The following is a 19,420-nucleotide window of genomic DNA, read 5'->3' on the forward strand; positions in this document are numbered from 1 at the left end:
AGCACAAGCCCATGTTTCTCACTACATACAACTTATTAAAAGATCAGTTCAATGCAACTAATGTCGTCTCAGTGTTCTTGCATGATGTTAAAATTGGTTTGCCATGAATTTAGTGATGGATTGTAAACATTTGAAATGTAGCATTTAAGTGTTTCTCAGTCACAAGGTTGTTGTTTTAATAAATCAGACACTGATGGTGCAGCACTGTACTGTACCTCTTTATATAAGCATTAGTAGTAATATTCATCCCGCTTTCGTCTCATTAGTATGCATAAAAAGTGACAGTTCACACCTCCCCCCATTATGCAAATGAGCTAAGTCCCGCCTCCCCTTTGATCGAGGTGTGAGATCTCAAGTAGGTGTGATATCCCAAGTAGGTGTGAGATCCGTCGATAGGAGGGGGGTGATGTGTATTCACAGGTGTGAAAATCCCCCACTGTTGCGCCTTATGGTGAATAATAAAAATTAAAAAAAATTAAATAAAAATAAATGCTGTTTCAATCACATTAGTATGCATAAAAATTGACAGGTGGGCCCGCCCCCAAGTGTGTGTGTGTGTGTGTGTGTGTGTGTGTGTGTGTGTGTGTGTGTGTGTGTGTGTGTGTGTGTGTGTGTGTGTGTGTGTGTGTGTGTGTGTGTGTGTGTGTGTGTGTCTGCGTGTGCGTGTGCGTGTGCGTGTGTGTGTGTGTGTGACGGTCTCCCCTAACCCCTGCTGTGGACCGGGGCTACATCAAATCTTATTTTAGCCCCTAAAGAAAAGCCCACCATAAACATAATAATTAAAAATAGTATTGATGTATGTTACCACTTTCCTTCTTCATCAGACAGTGGGCTGACTGTGTGAGCCTGGCCCTGCCCCCTCCTCCCCCTTCCTGCCATCTTATCACTAGACAGAGGGGGGATGTAATTTAAAAACATTTACCTTACACTTGTATTTGTTCTCTCGAAAACACAGTGTCTGTAAAGGTGGGGGAGACTGTCTCCCCCCTTCCTACCATCTGCCAACTACTCTACTCTCTGCTCACTCCTTTCCTGTAAAATACAGGTCCAGCCCACACATATGCTCCATCAAGGACGGTGCTACAGGCCGCAAGGCAGTGCACTTACAACTACAATAAGCATGTTAATGTTAATCTAACAGCTCCGGCAATCCACTAGCACACCCCCCCCCCCCCCCCCCCCCCCCCCCCCCCCAATTTTGCATTTTGAAATGAGGACTAAAGGTTGGCAAGTATGTTTTACAGTGATATCCATGGGCGCGGGAAGGGGGGTGCTGAGGGCGCTGCAGCACCCCCTAGCGGCAGGCAGGGGGTGCGGAGCTCCCCTGTCTGAATTATTATTTGACGGTTATTGCTGGAGCAGCAATAACCGTCAAATAATAACCGCTGTGCATAATCTGTGTAATATGTAGCCAATAAATTCCACATTGTTGGTAAAATAATATTTTGGCCTGCCCCGAATGTTTTTTCTGTAGCCCCGGACAATTCTACCTCAATAATATAATACATTAACCGTGCTTTACGTGAACCTCATCAAGACACTAGAAAGGACGGCAGGACTGTAATTTTCCGTGTTCAGTGAATGCAACAGAGGCAAGACACCAGACCAATCAGAGAGTTGCATGGAAATAAAAGTGTGCTTGTGTCATTCAAGCTCGCGGCTCTGTGTGTTTGTGCGGAAATAGTGCATTTAGTGTGTGTGAGAGAGGGGGAGAGAGAGAGGGACCGGTGCCAGCAGCAGGGACCGTGTTGTTAGCATCTGGTTAGCTAGCTGCACTAACGGACATACGGAGCTATTTGTTCCACAACAAGCTGGAGGAGAGCTCTCCTCTCAGACTGAGAGGCTCAGGTGAGCTAAAGGACTCTCTGAGTGTTTAGTAACTTTAGTCTAAGTTATCTCAGTGGATCTCAAACGGTTTGGTCAAAAATTATTCAAAAGATTATTTCCGCGGCACACCTTCATATGATCATTATAGTTGTAAAAAAAAATAAGAGAATAAAGGAAAAACAGTTATGAAATACTATATGGCAGTAAAACAATAATACAGTTTGAAAGGGGAGTGATTTGTAAAATATCCATAAAGAAAAAGAACATCTGCTTACAGTTGTGTTTCATCTGGGTGTTGAGAGATGTTTCCATAGATCTCTTAATGTTGCTCTCAAAGTGCACCAGATTGATGCTTTTAACTTCAATATTTAAAAAAAATCTTCCCGGGGGAGCATCCCCCCGGACCCCCCTAGAGGAGGTGAGGTCCGCTCCCCACTCGTAAAAAAATAGCACTTTACCCCTGCCTATATGCCGTGAGCTGATTATCGAGCCTTCATTGTAACAGTCGCAGGTTTACTGTGTGTTTGCGTGTGGGGAGTTTTTTTGTGCGTGCTCCGTGCCCGTAATAGTGTTCACTGGAGTCCAGCACCTCAGCACCCCCACTCAAAATACCTTCCCGCGCCTCTGGTGATATCTGCACTACTCATCGACTAAAAAACACCAGATTATCCTTGTTAATTACACAACATTGATTGGTTTAAATTGTTTGCAATGCTTTTGTATTTTTCCCCTTCGATTCGGAGAAACAAATATTTTTTCGGAGTAAAGGATGGCAGAAGACACTACACTACCCAGAATCCCCAGCTATCGTTTAGGACTACACCATGTGCTCTGTTTGACAAACCCCGTGATTAGTTCTCAAGCTCTGTGATTGGTTGAGCTCCAACTGCATTCCACATGAAAAAAAAAAACGTTTCGTAAAAGATCAAATCATACTTTATTCAGTAGTGCTTGCTTTACTCTTTGAAAGTCATCACATGAATGCATTGTAATAAATGGTTCGACTGCATTAAATATATTACACATCTGTCGTAGTTCTTTATTTTAATGTATCGACAGAGATCGGGCTCAGAATAGACCGGAAACTATTCTTTTACCATTCAGTTTGAATTTCACAATAAAGTTAGTAGTAATATTTAGTTTTGATATTATTGTTTTTTATTAACTACTAGACCGCTGGGTCATGTTAAGACCATCTTTTCTGTGTTGCTGTGGGTTTTTTCCATCGCTTTTGTGTTACAAATATCAAAACAATAACTAAATATATCCGTCGTAAACTAAACCAGAAACAGCAGTATATTTTATTTTGTTAACACTGTAAACTTGACAGCTTTTTAACCCAAACCACCTACTGGTTAAAGCACGTTATTACACGTTTAGAGTAGTGCAATGCAGGTAGATTGTGTTGCTTTTTAATGACTGTTTAAAATGCCTTTTTGTTAATGTATTTTATTATTATTATTATTAACTACTTGTTACTTGTTGCTAGGGAAGCTGCTATCGATATTGTGTTTCGCAATATGTTCTCCATCTATGGCACGTCTCTACTGGGAGTTGTAGTTTTAAAAGACGTTTTCGTATTTCCCATAATAAGAAGTTGCCAGTATACTGTGTACATCCCTGGAGGTTTAGGGGATAGGAAACACTCAAATTTAAAACATATAATGAATAAATGGGTGAAAATTGCTTGTGCCCATAATGGGCAGCATTAATATATATACCCACATGCCAGCTAAGGTCAGAAGAGCTTTATTTAATAGCTGGTCTTATGTTTGTGACCCCTCCTGTTGTTAATTGATAACATTACATTACATTACATTACATGAATTGATAAGCCTAAAACATGCACTTGTTAAGGTTCAGAGGCACATTTTGCAATTATGGCAGTAGCCATCGATCATCTTAAGATAAGATATACTTTAGTGATCCCAAGTTGGAAACATTTGCGTTACATCAGCATGTGTAACAGTTGTAAGTATGCAGTGGTGTTTATTTGTAAATCATTTAGTATAATCACACAAATTCTGTGTTTTATATTTAATAATTCTGTGTTCTGTGTATTGATTGTTCAATACCTGACAAGGCCGGAGATTAAATATCTATATACATCCTATAAGAGTATAATACATAGGTATAATATCAGTTAAAATAAGTGCTTAAACAAAGTTAACATTGCTGGAGTTATGCACAAATATTGATAGATGTCTTGTAATGCACTATTGAGGAACCTGCGACCCAAGTTTTTCATTCATTGCATAACTACACCGTTTGTGTATATGATATGTCAATAAACCGTAGAAAATCTTGAAATCTTGAAAGGGATGTGCAAAATAGTCATTATATACAGTCTTTAATTAACTATTAGTTGAGAATAACGAGTAATAAATATACTTTATAATGATCCTATTAATATCTAATAATAAAAATAATGAAATTCGATAACATGCTTTAACCACCAGGTGTCCCTTTCTATCAGCTGTGCACCTTTATGGTGTAAATACAGCCTATCTACCAATAGAGAGCCGCAGTGACGCGTCCTTAAACCCGGAAGTAAACTTCTTCCGGTTCCTTCGTCTAAAACGCAATGCAATTTCTCCATAGGATTTTCGAAAATAGCTCGAAATAAGGTCTGTGGTTGACACATATTTAAGAGAGGGATCACGTTTTGTTCAGCCGGATAATCTCCACATGTCAACCCTACTTTTATAATTTGTGAATCATAAATCTAGTCGCCAAAAGCGAAATGCTAACGTTATGCTATAAACGAACTACAAGCCAGTACAGCAGCAGGGTCGCACGACTTCAACGTCACGCCAACTTAAGATCGTTTCAACTGACTTGCACTGAAACTGCACTTTGAACACTTTAAATATATTAACATTTTAAACTGTATACCCCGGTTATCTAGGCCCGTTTTGTTTAATGTATACCACGTTTATCTAGGCCCTTTTTGTTTTATGTATACATGTCACACTGTGGGAAACGATATTTCGATATTTCTGGATGTATAACACATGTAGAATTTTTGACAATAAAGCTGAATTTGACTTTCGCGTGCTTGCATATTTTAACAAAGCTTTTCATTTTAGCCACACTGAATTTAACTAGAAGTCATGGCTGTGTCAATTACCAGTCTGATATTGTTTTACAAAGATGACAAGAACAGTGTAGATAGAGGAGAGAACCACTACAGTCAGGACACGTTACAGTGCAGCCTAGATGAAGGTGTGCTTACCGGTGTTGTCAGGGCTAGCATGAGGGACAAGGTTTATAGTGTCGGTGAGTAGTGATAGCAAGAGTACCGTTAACCTTTTAAGACCGAGTTAATTTATTCACATTAATTCCCATCAACAAATCAATTGTATGTGTCACATGAAATCTTTATTAGGCAAGGCAAGTTTATTTATATAGCACTTTTCAACACAAGGCAATTCAAAGTGCTTTACAAAAATGAAAGACATTAAGAAAATGGCATTTAAAATCAGTCATTAAAAAGAAAAGCTAATAAAAGAAACATTAAAAGAAAAAATACATGGATAAAAGTTACAGTGCAGTCTAAGATATGAATAGTTCAATTAAAAGTAGCGACAAAAAGAAAAGTCTTCAGCCTGGATTTAAAAGTAGTAAGAGTTGCAGCGGACCTGCAGGTTTCTGGGAGTTTGCTCCAGATATTTGGAGCATAATAACTGTACGCTGCTTTACCATGTTTAGTTCTGACTCTGGGGACAGAAAGCTGACCAGTCCCTGAAGACCTGAGAGATCTGGATGGTTCATCATTTAGCAGGAGGTCAGAAATGCATTTTGGTCCTAAACCATTCAGTGCTTCATAAACAGCAGCAGTATTTTGAAATCTATTCTTTGACACACAGGAAGCCAGTGTAAAGACTTCAGAACTGGAGCGATGTGATACAATTTCTTAGTGTTGGTAAGGACTCGAGCAGCGGTGTTCTGAATCAGCTGCAGCTTTCTAATAGATTTTTTAGTGAGACCTGTGAAGACACCATTGCAGTAGTCCAGTCTACTGAAGATAAAAACATGGACACGTTTTTCCAAATCCTGCTGTGACATTAGTCTTTTAATCCTAGATATGTTCTTTAGGTGATAGTAAGCTGATTTAGTAACTGTTTTAATGTGACTGTTGAAACCAATAACTAATTTAACCCGCTGACAAGAGAGCCCACCTCCGAAGATCGTGACTGGGGGGCAGGTTCTCAGGAAATTCTTGGCTTCTCTCCCCCGAGCCAGAAGAGGAACACTACAGCTTGGAAACACTTACTGTTCCTGAAATTATCAAATCTGTTGGGCATCAGGGACCTGAGGCAATTGTGGCAAGCATGGCATTGTCTGAAGAGCAACAGAGGGCAATTCAGGTGGCTACCACTGGTCAGCGAACCAACCCAAACTGGCATTTGTTCAGGAAAGGAAGGTTGACTGCCAGAAACTTTGGAGCTGTCCTGAGGTCAAAGCGTGTGACTGCTTCCTTTATTGCCAGGGTGCTAAGGCAACAACAGGCCCTTGATGGTGTTTTGTCTGTACAGTGGGGGACTATGAATGAATGTGAGGGCGTCAGGGCATTCACCACTGCAACTCAGATGAAGGTCCAAGAGTCAGATTTGTGGCTCTCCCTATCAGGATTGTTGGGAGCATCTCCGGATGGTCCGGTAGGGTCTACCGCTTTGCTGGAGGTAAAGTGTCCCTACAGAGCCAGGGAAATGACAATTAGTGAAGCATTGCAAATCAAGGGCTTCTTTGTCAGTAAGGAAGGAGAAACATTCAGCCTGCGTGAGGAACATCCTTACTGGCACAGCTTCACCTCACTGCAAGGAAGAAGAAATACAAAAATTGTGAATTGTTTTTAATTTACATTTACTCGCCTTTGCAATGTTGTGGTTGTTAGAGTGTTAGGTTTCCTGTCAGCTCGTCTGTTGGGAAGATATAAAATATAGTTTCATGGAAGTCACACCGTCACATATACTGTAAGAGCATTAAGACATACAGTACATAGGCTAAAACAAAACATCTAAAGATATAACTTTGCACTTTGATAAGTCTCGTGAACATTCTCTATTTTGACATTTTTATAGATGAAAATTGAACTAAAGAAATAAATGGTAGATTAATCCATATTGAAAATAGGTGTCAGCTGCTAAACTAATTATAATAGTTATATTTCTTAATTAATTAAGATAAGATATTACTGTATTGATCCCAATTTGGGAAATGTTTGTGTTGCAGCAGCATAACAAGAAAAACAAAATATAAGTTATTATATATACAAAAGTATGTGAGGGATGGAATATTAAATTGAATATAAATGTAAAATGTACATGTGATTTTACGTCCAAGAGAAGCTATGGAGCAGAGAGTTCTCTGCCAGCCAGAGGTGATTTGTTATTAGTTCAATATGTCAAACTGATTTCCCTGACTACAATCTTTAGTTACATGGTGAAACGTTATGCTGCTTGTACTAATAAGACTTATCATATAAGCCACACAGGTTTTAATAGGATGTATTCATTATCTTTACTTATGTTGCGGTCTTTTCAGCAGCGCCATCTCTATAACGGCGATACAGTCACTACCCATTATTTACATTTCACGCCAACATGGACAAAAATGTAACGTCAGCTTACCTCATGGCACGAATCCAGACTCTCCTTTGGAAAACATTGGCCGGGAAACGATAGAACAAGCACGTTTCATGCGAAGACCTGTGGCTGCAACCCGGAGCAAAGCAACAAACCATTGCGTAGCTAACTAGTAGCGCTAGCTTTAGCTAACGTTAGCCAACGAAACGAACTGCCAAGTAAAATTGGAAAACACTGGTAATTAATTATTCTATAATTTGTAAAACTACGGTGTTAAAAACGACAATTTCAAAAATACAGATTCTAATGGTCAGATATAGATATACAGATACTAAAGATAGGCAGGTACTTGCTTTCAAGCAGAAAACAGGGGAAAACAAACTTAGCGGGAATGTTTACGTGTTCGGCGTAATGACGTACAACGGCCTCGACAATTTCTGTAGTCCTATTCAGCCATTCGGTAACAACCATCGTTTTTCAGACACGTAAACTCTTCAAAAATCCCCAGTGGGGTCACTGCTGATGTATTTAATGTCGTAGAACAAAACGTCAATTACCTCTTAAATTTGTGTCAACCACAGACCTTATTTCGAGCTATTTTCCAAAACCCTATGGAAAAAATGCATTGCTTTTTGAGGAAGGAACCGGAAGTGCTCAAAATGCTAACTTACTTCCAGGTTTTACGACGCGTCACTGCGGTTCTCTATTGGATCAAATTTAAAAGTCAGCCGAATTAGTGTTGATCCTGCAAAGAGACGTATTGTGTGAAAAGAAATGTAAGATGTTGTTTAATTGCTGATATATTTATGATCCACGTCACGTTTTCAGTGTTGGTGGCAGTTCGTCATGTTTGTCTAGAAGTCTTCTCATCAGGGCTCTATAAATAGAGAACTACGGCAGATATGTAATATTTAATGCAGCCGAACCGTGTATTACAATGCCGTTATGTGATGACTTTCAAAGAGAAAAGCAAGCACACTCAGAATAAAGTATTATAATTATTTTTTTTTATATTTTCTTTCTATTTGTTAATGACGATGTGATGTGAGATGTGAGACTGGAATTGCACAGGGGAAAATAACGTATCTTTAGATGCGGATTTTGTTAAACTAATACGTTTGCGCTGTGGACCAACACTATAGATTGACGGGGAAGGGGGTAGCAATAAAGATAACACCATTAAACAGTTACACAACATAACAGAAATAATATCGATAGCAGCGTCCCTAGCAACCACCTTGGTAACAATGAAAACGTTCTATGGACGCAATTTCCTGAAGTAATCTTCGTAATAACTAGCAAACTAAAGATCATGTACATCCACTGCACACATAATCTGAAATAACAACTCATATTTCTCGCATCAAATGACATCGAAACGCATTTTAATGGCCAAACTAACTTTAAAATAGGCATTTTCCACCGAGAATAAAACGAAGCCATGTTTTTTTTTCTGCAGGGAGAAATTTGAAGATCACGTGACATAAATGACAGCCATTGGAATGAATGGTGAAAAAAAAAAACGGGGTTTGTCAAACAGAGCACAAGGTGTAGTCCTAAACGATAGCTGGGGATTCTGGGTAGTGTAGTGTCTTCTGCCATCCTTTACTCCGAAAAAATATTTGTTTCTCCGAATCGAAGGGGAAAAATACAAAAGCACTGCTCACAATTTAAACCAATCAATGTTGTGTAATTAACAAGGATAATCTGGTGTTTTTTAGTCGATGAGTAGTGCAGATATCACTGTAAAATCAATCGACAGTAATGGGAATACTTACTTCCGGGTGTACAATTCTCCGTTATCCAATGGGAATGGACGCTCACATTGCCTTTAAGGGCAGCTGATACAAACGAATGCCGTGCTTCCATGAGCGTCAAATCCCGCCGCAGATGGGAATACATTGCAATCAGTTGAAAGCTATTTGCGTCCCTTTATGAAGCGGAAGGAGCCTAGGAGCGTAACAACTGCACGCCACAGGACCCTGACCAAACTTCGCTCCTGGACGATTATGGAGTGAGAGTGTGTTGCCATACAACCTCTGCGGATCCCCCAGCATGCAGCAGACTGACCAGTTTTCAACCTCTCTTAGTTCTCCCACACTACACAGCTCCTCCGCTCCCTTCACAAATCCACTTCAAGACCCTACTGATCTACCGAAAATTGTGAAATAAGCTCCACATTGATATCAGGACAGCAGCAATTCTGCTAAACTCTCAGAGTGTACCTGCATTAAACATTACACACTCTGTGTCCCTGGGTAAAAAAGTAAGCCATCCTATGTGTACACTGTGAATACTTGTACATGTTGGTTTGTACCTGTTCGTACACTGTAAAAAAAAAAACGTTGTTTTTACGGTAAAAACCTGGCAGCTTTGTTGCCAGAATAATGATGTAAAAAATATGGTAAACTGTAAACAACTTTACAGAACAACGTGTATATTTTACAGTTTAAAACAGTTGTAATTTACATTTTAAATCTGTAATTTCAACAGCCCTTTTCTGCTGAATTAGCATGATCACGTTGCTATTAAACTGATTATTTCAGTAAGATTTACATGCAGCTGTTGTCTATTGTACATTGAATCCCATTCAATTTAACAGAAAAATACCAAACAAATAACACTGTTTAACTGTAAAAGCATCAGTGTAATGCTGTAATTTAACTGAATTTTCCCGCAAATTGTAATCAAAAGTTGTGTATAATTTAGTGTATTTTGCCGTAGTAATGACGAGTTTTACGGTGAAAGCAACCTCTAACTACTGCAATTTAAATTTTCTGTAAAATGTATTTATTACAATTAAAATGCAGCAAAAACTGTTTTATGAATAACAATCTCAAATACATAGTATAAAAGCGCCTGTAAGGATTATTGCTCAGTGGAAAAAAAATGTTTTTCCTATACATTAGTCAGATTGAAAGATTTCATTTAAACTACACTGCCTTCGTATATATATGTTTGACTATTACCAGAAATGTGAAGAATGTAATCCAGGGTACACAGATTAAGCATTTAAAATTAAAAATGCAAAGCTAGATAAACCTCAAGAGCCACTGTATTAAAAATTGAAAAAATTCCAACAAGAACTTGCCTTTCCAAGAATTTATTATATATATATATATATATATATATATATATATATATATATATATATATATATATATATAATATATATATATATATATATACATATATATATATAATAGCAGTTATCAAAAACATCTGTCATTTCTCAACATACATATTGGTAAAACATACAAACTAAGGCTGCACAATAAACAACTTCAAGCTGAACAAAGTTGAGAGGTTACTTACAAATGATTTATGGGAAATAATGTTTATAAAACAAAAAACAAAACAAAACCACCCAGTGGAGTGTAACACGTCAACATTTTTACACTCAACAGTGATGTCCTGAGCTTTTACATCCACATAAACCAACCGAAGATTGTTTAAGCAACTTCACTTTGTAACAGCAAACCCCAAGAGTGGCTACAATGACCTTAAAATAATAGTTTGACATTTTGAGAGTTACATATTGCATTTTTTAAAATTAGTTAAAAGAACAATTTAATTAGAAAAAAGGCACTTCAAATTTTAACTACGATTTAAACAATCAAACAAACTGTAACTTGGGCACATCGCCACATGCCATCGATCTTACTGTCCATATTCAGACATCACGCCACTCATGGTCCGAAAGTTCCTGTATCAAGGTGAGGACTCTCGGGTTCACCTGAAGACGGGATGCGCGTGTCTTCTCCACTTTGGTGCCCTTCTCTGGGTTGATGGAGAAAAAACACCTTAAAATAGAAAAACAAACAAACAACAGAATTAATAATGAAATAGCTTGCCTAACAACAAAAAAATTCACATCAATCTTATTATGTTGAAGCCAAAATGACAATTATCTTAACCCCCAATTCACTGAAGCAGCTGCTTTAGATTTGTTGCAGTTTAATAAAATAAATTGTTGGATAAAACCCATCCCAAAAAACACATACCTCTGGACAAACTCCAGGGTGGATGCCAGCTCTGACGGGTAGGCGATGTTGAAGCAATAATAGCTCCCAAACATCATGGACAGGGCAGAAACCAAGGAGGGGATGTTGTCCTGTACTATGTTTCGATCCACACTCAGCATGTATCGCTTTGAAGAATAGCATGATCGTCCTAAAAAAGAAGAAAAACACAATTCAAACTAAATTAAAACAAGACTTGTCTTCCTGAAACATTTCACAAAACAATTTTAGCACATATGTTATTACATTTTAAGGTCTGTTAAATTGCTCTCACCATCAATACAAAAATGTATGTATGTGTATTTGCAGGTTAAGGGGAGATAAAGGGGATAGTTTAGGGGATAGTTCATATTGTTTGAAGGGGGGTTGTAGGAGCTACAGTTTGGAGAAACAGAGAGGAGAACCAGCAGACAGCTAAGCAATGCACTGCTGTGGACATAGTTAAGCCACCAAAAAAACTAAAACAATATTACTCTTAGTGTATGCTATATTAAAGAATATTTTCAAAGCTCTACCTTGCTGTCAGACAGCTATACAGTCTGTTTCTGATAGGGACTGAAGCAGCAGGGTACATTTGTGACAATATTCTAAATATAGCGTACATGTAAACTGAATTTTTAGGTGGCTAAAATACTTTTCGCTGCTGCACCCATCCACAGCTTTACATACGTACCCGTACTCCTGCCTGTTCCTCCAAAGACATGCAAGTAATACACTGACTATGGATAAGTATCCATAAGCATCCAAACTAGCCCTTTACGAGCTTACAGTAACAAAAAACATTGTGCAACATAAACGTCTCAAATTAGACAGAAAAGAGAGAAAGAAGTGGCAGAAAGAACAGAAAAAAAGTAGTGAACGTTTTTACTTACCACACACAACAATGGTGGGAGTCAACTGAACTTGGTCCATCTGTACTTCCCCTGCCAGGCATGTGTCCTCCACATAACAGAACATCGTGTCTTCCTTCTCATCAAAGTAGGACAGTAGAAGCAGCACCATGTCTTTGACGTCTTCAGAACAACCACTTAGCTCTCCTCTCATCACTTTGAACTTGGTTAAAGCCTGTAGCAACCTTTTGCTCTTGTGCACAGCAACCGTATTCATGTAGTTCAGGAGTCGTTTCCCCTTCAGATCCAAATTCCGTGTGAAAGTTTCTTGAAGCTCACTTCCTGTGAGTTCCTTGAAGTGGACTGCCATGCCAAGGTCGTCGAACCAAAACGGCCACTCTTGCAGGAGGGATTTTATATTTGTCCCTTGGTTGACTTGTTTACGCTGCGTGTAGAACGTTGACTTCATTAGAAGTTTGACCTCCTCTGGATTTACATCAGTTTGCTTAGACATCACCCTCAGTTTTTCCTTTTTCTCCTGCTGGCTCTCTTCGGTCTCTCCAAGGGGCAGGAATTTTAAATCCCATTTAATGCACCCATAAGTGTCCTGGATTGCTGCTCTCTGTTCTGGAGGGACTTCATCTGTGTCTGACTCGTCGGTGCCATTCTTTCTTTTTCTTATTTTTGGGGTCGTGGATCGCTTCACATTCTCTATCCTATTTTGCAATTGCTTGACCAGAGAGTGATACCCTGGCCCGATCACGTCTCCCTCTATTATGTCTTGAAGAGACGTAGGATACTTTGCCACTATCTTTTTTGCAACTTCAATAGTGTGTCTTTTACTTAAGCAAGTACTTTTTCGCTTCATTTCACACACCAGAATCTGTACCATCTCTCTTCTCATTTGTGGACTAGGTCGTTTTCCTCTGTCCAGTGTCTGCATCAGTTCCTCTGGGAACTTATCCCACGGTATCACAAAGCTATCCATCCAGTCTATATCAGGCCTTTTGCAGCTGTCGGAAGAGGTTGAGGATGAACTTCTGGGTGAAGAGGACATCAAGGATGCAGAAGGTCCTGGCGAGCCACCAACAGATGAGCTGCTGGATTCAGGAGTCTGGCCTGCAAAACACACACATATTAACAAAAAGAGTTATGAGGAACACAGTTTTAATGTTTCTATATTTCTGATGTATCTTTTATGCAGGCCACTTTGGGCACTGGTTGCATCCTGTACTAAAATAGTCACAAGTATACATACATCTCAGCTTCCAAGCAGCAAGGACTTTTCTGGCTTGAATTGGCCTCAAAGCTGACAGCAAATCTGCTTCCTTAACAAACTGGAAATCCTCATAGGTCTCCACCCCAAGGGATTGTAAAGTCTCTTCCAGAATATCTTTTTTCATCTCTGGAAGGTCAGGCAAGACCTCAGTGATGGCACTGCATATAAATGTTTGCTCCATGTCTGTCATCTCTGGAATCATGGAAGAACGACACTTTTCGGTTTTCAAAATTACAAATGAAAGACAAAGATAATTAGACATTTAGTCAAGTAATACTGTACATACATTATATACAGATAAGAGGAACCTCTAATTTGAGTATAGGGTGTGATTGAGGATGTATACTTTTTATTTCTGTACATTGCAGAACAAAAACTGCTGTCACTTTAATATTTTTCAAATAGTATTTTATCATTTTCCCTAAGCATACATGTGCATTGTAAGAATGGTTTCAACACCACAGTAGCCAATATCGTGTTTATTTTGACAACACACTGTGTTTCAGCGGGATGACTTGGTGCCCGTTAACAATGTATGATGGTAACGGATAAAAATCTACCAAGTCGTTAATGTTAACACATTGCAACCTTGCATTCTGTTTTGTCACAGAGTACAGGTGGTATTCAGAATGATAGTCAGTTGTATGTATATCCATCACAAAATACACAGCTGAATCATTTTGAATTAAAATAATGAGCAGTTCTCCGAACTCCATGGACTCGTCATTTTTGGACACAAGGAAAAGCCCTTTTTTATATGATGTACCTTTATACTGTATGTCTGTGGAAACACTAGTATTGTTTTCTGAAAAGCCAAACTCTCTCACTGCATGTTTGATTGAATCACTGTAAAGACTGGAGTAAAAATTACAACTGTCTTTGACTTGCAGAAGTTGACTGCATCCTGGCCCAGCTGAAAGATATGCTTGAAACATCTGATGTCTTTCGGATAAAGTTAGGCAGATGTTTTTAAAGTTTTTCAAATGCCTGGCACATCTCTTGAAGTAGCTGTGTTTACTTTCAAAACGCATTGTCCATACTCTAATCAAGGGGCCAAATTTCAAGATGAGTGCCGGATAGTGTCTCATGAAATGGTGCTTTGGTTTTAGTGGACTCTCAGGAAAGAAACACTTCCTTGTTTCCAAATATTCTTGGATTGTAATGTCAAGATAGGCTACCTGTGACAACGAAATCTTTTGTGCACAAATCAGATCAACAATATCTTTAAGCTGGAGAGTCAACTGCCACACATCATCTTCTGGATTTTGCACTTTGTCTCCAATTAATACAGGCAGCAATCTTAACAAATTCCAGTTCTGAATGGCTTGACCTGAGAGCTTGAATACGTCAGAGTTGACAGCACAGGGCTTAGTGAGAGCATCAGATCCTTTGTACTTGAACTGTTTTATGCGCCGGTTCAAAAGTGAATATGTAAACCATTTCTTTTTCTTAATAAAATACTTTAAGTACAGTGCAACATCGTAGGATAAGACACCCTCAAATATGTCATGGCCTAAACAAGGTGGGAGACCTGGCTTGCAAACATGAAAAGATGTCAGAGCATTGAAGACAGAGTTTGCCTTTATGCCTTTGATGTGTGGACTGTCTTCAACTTGTAGATCAGCAACAGCAGAATCGTAACCTTCGGGTGTGCGCTTTGGCCCACATACATTTGGATCATCTCTTAAACTCACTTTGTGTGATTTCACAGTACCTGCAAAAGTACTTTGAACGACTAAAGTTTTCAGTGAACCCACCAATACCGTGTGAACCCAAGTTATCACCCGCAATGCAGTACAGAGCCCCTTTGACCATGTCTCCAACTGTTGTAACTATTCCATTTTCCTCCAAATCTTTTAAATCCACTAACATCTCTGAGAACACCTTAGCAAATCCAAATTGTTTTAGGTCATTCTCTCCACACAATAAAACCAGGGACATGTGATCAGTATTAGAGCGCACATGAGCAGGTAGATTTGCCACAGAAAGATAGACTGCAACAACTTTGTGTTTTTTCCTAGCAGAGCCAAGGGGGTTGACAATTTCAAAAGCATCCTGGTACAGAATTAGCTTCAGGCATCCTTGATTTTCAATGAAGAACTGGTTGGACTTAAAGTTGTGTCCATCACTTATGTCACCAAAAACATCTGAGTCTGTTTCACATGACTGCTGTGACATTGAATTCTTCCAAAATTCTGATTCTAATAAGCCACTTACTGTTTGTTTCAGAGGTATGTAGTAAGCAAACCTTTGTGTCATATTTTCATCATTTCCTAATGTTACTTTTTTAGGCTCTATGTATTTGAACATCTTTTTGAATGTCTGAGCTCTTGAATATGTTGTTCTCAGTGGTCCCTGGTGACAGACTGAGAACAGATCGGAATCCTTCACACAATCACAGATTTTAGCAATAGCATCATCAGTTAGAGACATGTCATCTTTTAAAAGTGAACGTAGTTTACTTAAAATGTAATCCTGTCCCAACTCATGCACATTTTGCATCTCTTCGACAATGGTCTGTATTGTTGAAGCTGGAAGAAGGAGCTGCCCTTGCAATTTTAAGTAGAATAAGCATACATTCCTAAGATAGGTCTCATTGAAATGCTGTGTCAAATCAGTGCTTTCATTTGTTGTTGCATCATTTGGGCTCTGGGAAGCATCTTCATGTGCAGAACACGGAGAAATGGCTTCCCTGTACATGTCACTTATGCTATCAACAGAACATGCTCTGTGTTTTCTGGACATATGAGCAGTAAATGACGATTTCACAGTGAAAGTATTTGTACAACCAGTTACTGGACATAACACAGGTCGTCCCTCCACTATATGATCTTTTAAGTGGGATATAAGTTATTTCACTGTTTGAAATTGGCGCGCACATAACGAAATTGCACAATTTAAATCTGTAACAATGGTTCACTGTTTGAAATTGGCGAGCACATAACGAAATTGCACAATTTAAATCTGTAACAATGGCTCTAGCAGTGGCTGCAGGCACATTGTGAATCCGATAAAAGTGAGCTTTAAAAGATGCGTAATTACAAAATGTTCGCTTGCAGTTCGTGCCAACACATTTGAAAAAACACTGGGGTTCGTTCCTATGCAATCTAGAATGCAGCACATAACCCTTCAAAGTCTGTAGCGTTTTGCTGCAAAAACGGCAAGTAATCATTTTTAGGGGTTCCTATGCAATGCAGAACATAACCCCTCAACGGTTAGCTTACCAGTGCTACAGATGTGATCCTCCGCTCATGTGCACACAGCTCCACGTGGTCCGTGGCAGGCAGACTTGAGGCCGACTTGGCCGCGTAACCGTTAACCTGCAAATACGGCAGGTAATCATTTTTAGCACGCTAACACGACTGCCCGTTAACTTTGAACCCGCTCAGATGTAGCTTCAAACCCCCCGCTTCATAACAGCATGAATTAAATGAAAATAAAGAGTTCAGCTTTTAGCATGATACTTCAATAACGTTACCAGACTATTTAAATTAACTCCCGGTCAGTAGACGTTATAACTTTGACTGCAAAATGCACTCAATCACAAACAGAAGTTAGTATTGTCCTGACAACACACCGTGTTATAATTGAAGTTTGAAGAAAATAAACGGTTAGCTTACCAGTGCTACAGATGTGATCCTCCGCTCATGTGCACACAGCTCCGTGGTCCGTGGCAGGCAGACTTGAGACAGACTTGGCCGCGCACTGAGCCGTAACCGTTAACCTGCAAAAATGGTAGGTAATCATATTTAGCAATATAATAATAATATAACTGCCCGTTAAATTTGAACCCGCTCAGATGTAGCTTCGAACCCCCCGCTTCACAACAGTATGAATTGAACGAAAATAAAGAGTTCAGCTTTTAGCATGATACTTCAATAACGTTACCAGACTATTTAAATTAACTCCCAGTCAGTAGACGTTATTGTTACAGAATGGTTTAGGCTAGGTTGCAGCTCCACCCTGTGGACGTATTGTGCCTGTGTTATATATATATCTGCCTCACGTGACTCTACCCCAGTTGTATGATTACCTGCTTAATGTGAATACACGGCGTTGAGACACAGCCTGATTTGCCTTGTTTATTAATGCACCTACATCTACAAACATGGTGTCAGAAGCTCAAATAGGACCCAGCTGTGGATTGCATGCTACTGTCCGTCGCTGAGACGGCGTGCATTTATTTGTTTTGGTGAGGTTTAGCAGTTTCAGTTAGCCTGTTAGCATTAGCGTCACGTTGGAACAATGGCATCCAGCATCCCACCTCCGGAGCCTATGAAGATGGCGGGGGACATCCACGGCAACTGGGTGAGCTTTCGAGCAGAATTTGAGGATTATCTGCTTGCGACCGGGCTCAGCGAGAAAGAAAAGCCGGTACAAGCAGCTGCGCTAAGGAGGCTAATGGGGAACGACTGCCGCCATGTTTACAAACACAACCTGGGACTCACCGCGGACCAACAAAAGGATGCGGGTGATATACTGGTGGCACTGGAGCAATACTTCACGCCCGCAAAGAACGTAATCTTTGAGAGGTACGTTTTTGGCAACCTTAAACAAGAGGATGGAGAGCTCTTGGATGCGTTTGCTACCAGGCTGAGGGAAAAGGCTGCCTCTTGTGAATACGGAGCTTTAAAAGATGAACTCATAAGGGACAGGCTTGTTCTCGGGATAACTGACGAGGGTGCTAGACGTCGTTTACTAAGGGAAAAGGACCTTAAATTGGACGAGGCCATTAAAATTTGCCGTGCAGCCGAGGTCATGGACAGCAAGTTAAAAACCATGTCACTGGGCAGCTCTGGACCTGGAGACAGCGTTAATGCCACACAAGGACAGCGATATGGACGGAGGTCTGCCAGCAGGCCATCCGAGTCCACCAACACATCTGCACAACCACAGAGCATGAGAGACGCTGGCGAATGCAAGTACTGTGGCACACGGCACAAGCGTGGGCGGGACCTGTGCCCTGCTTTTGGTAAATCGTGCCGCTCGTGTGGCACTGCTAACCATTTTGCAAAAGTATGCATGAAAAGAGGCCAGCAGGCACGCCAGTTGAATGCTGTGGATGACCCGTTGCCAGGGGAACTGGAGGACAGCGATGAGAGAGACGTGTACACAGCGGAGAGCGTGGGGGCTGTGAACACTCAAGGTAAAAAGTGGTTTGTCAACCTGCCACTGCAAAGTGGGGTTCAGAGGTGCCAGCTCGACTCTGGAGCCACTTGCAATGTGATGAGCATCAAGGACAAGACGAGACTGGCGTCTAGAACGCCTCTTCTGAAGAGTCTCACCAGATTAAAACTATACAACAGTGAGTGGATGAGCTCATTAGGTGTGTACAGCACACAATGCGTCATTAGGGGTAAGACGCACAGACTGGACTTTGAGATCGTGCATACTGGCCAGAGGCCCTTGCTTTCGGGTGAGACATGTGAGAGACTTGGTCTGATACGCTTCACCATTCCTGAGGAGCTGAATAAGGTGCAGCACCTACCACGACGTGTTCACCAGCCCTGTTGAGTCTCTGCCTGGTGATATTCACTTTGAGCTGGACAGCACTGTGACACCGGTGCAGTGTGCTCCCAGGAACGTTCCAGTGGCCCTCAAGGCAGCTGTTAAGGCTCAGCTTGATCGATATGAAGAGGAGGGACACTTGACCACAGTCACTCAACCCACGGACTGGATTAGCAATCTAGTCATAGTAAAAAAGCCAGACAAATTGAGACTATGCATTGACCCGAAGCATCTCAACCGTGCTCTGAAACGGTCCCACTACCTTATGCCCACTTTAGATGACGTGTTGTATAAGCTGCCAAAGGCACGTATATTCACCCTGGTGGATGCACGTGATGCATTCCTGCAGTGCCGCTTGGATGAAGA

At 40.2% G+C, this 19,420-nt stretch overlaps 2 protein-coding genes across 5 annotated transcripts in view; one reads left to right on the plus strand and one right to left on the minus strand.

Annotated features, from left to right (window-relative positions):
• Window positions 1–1,720: 1,720 nt before the first annotated feature.
• pdyn (prodynorphin) overlaps window positions 1,721–19,420 on the plus strand; it is a 32,713-nt gene continuing 15,013 nt past the window's right edge. The window contains exon 1 of the mRNA XM_079674152.1: window positions 1,721–1,848. The gene's annotated coding sequence lies outside the window, so the exon portion shown is untranslated. The remainder of the gene's footprint in view (window positions 1,849–19,420) is intronic.
• LOC307036082 (uncharacterized protein) lies at window positions 10,715–17,418 on the minus strand. 4 transcript variants are annotated; one of them, XM_079676088.1, is made up of 6 exons: window positions 17,167–17,418; window positions 16,771–16,866; window positions 13,526–13,738; window positions 12,310–13,386; window positions 11,420–11,588; window positions 10,715–11,218 (listed from the first exon to the last, which is right to left on the minus strand). In XM_079676088.1, exons 3-6 carry the CDS (start codon window positions 13,734–13,736, stop codon window positions 11,089–11,091), a joined length of 1,587 nt encoding a protein of 528 aa, XP_079532214.1. In that variant the 5' UTR covers window positions 13,737–13,738; window positions 16,771–16,866; window positions 17,167–17,418; the 3' UTR covers window positions 10,715–11,088. The 4 variants fall into 4 exon arrangements, with proteins under 4 accessions (XP_079532214.1, XP_079532213.1, XP_079532215.1 ...); XM_079676087.1 differs by having other exon boundaries at window positions 13,526–13,760; XM_079676089.1 differs by lacking the exon at window positions 13,526–13,738 and having other exon boundaries at window positions 17,167–17,414.

The sequence above is a fragment of the Notothenia rossii genome (genome assembly GCF_949606895.1).
Source record: "Notothenia rossii genome assembly, chromosome: 4".
Taxonomy (NCBI): domain Eukaryota; kingdom Metazoa; phylum Chordata; class Actinopteri; order Perciformes; family Nototheniidae; genus Notothenia; species Notothenia rossii.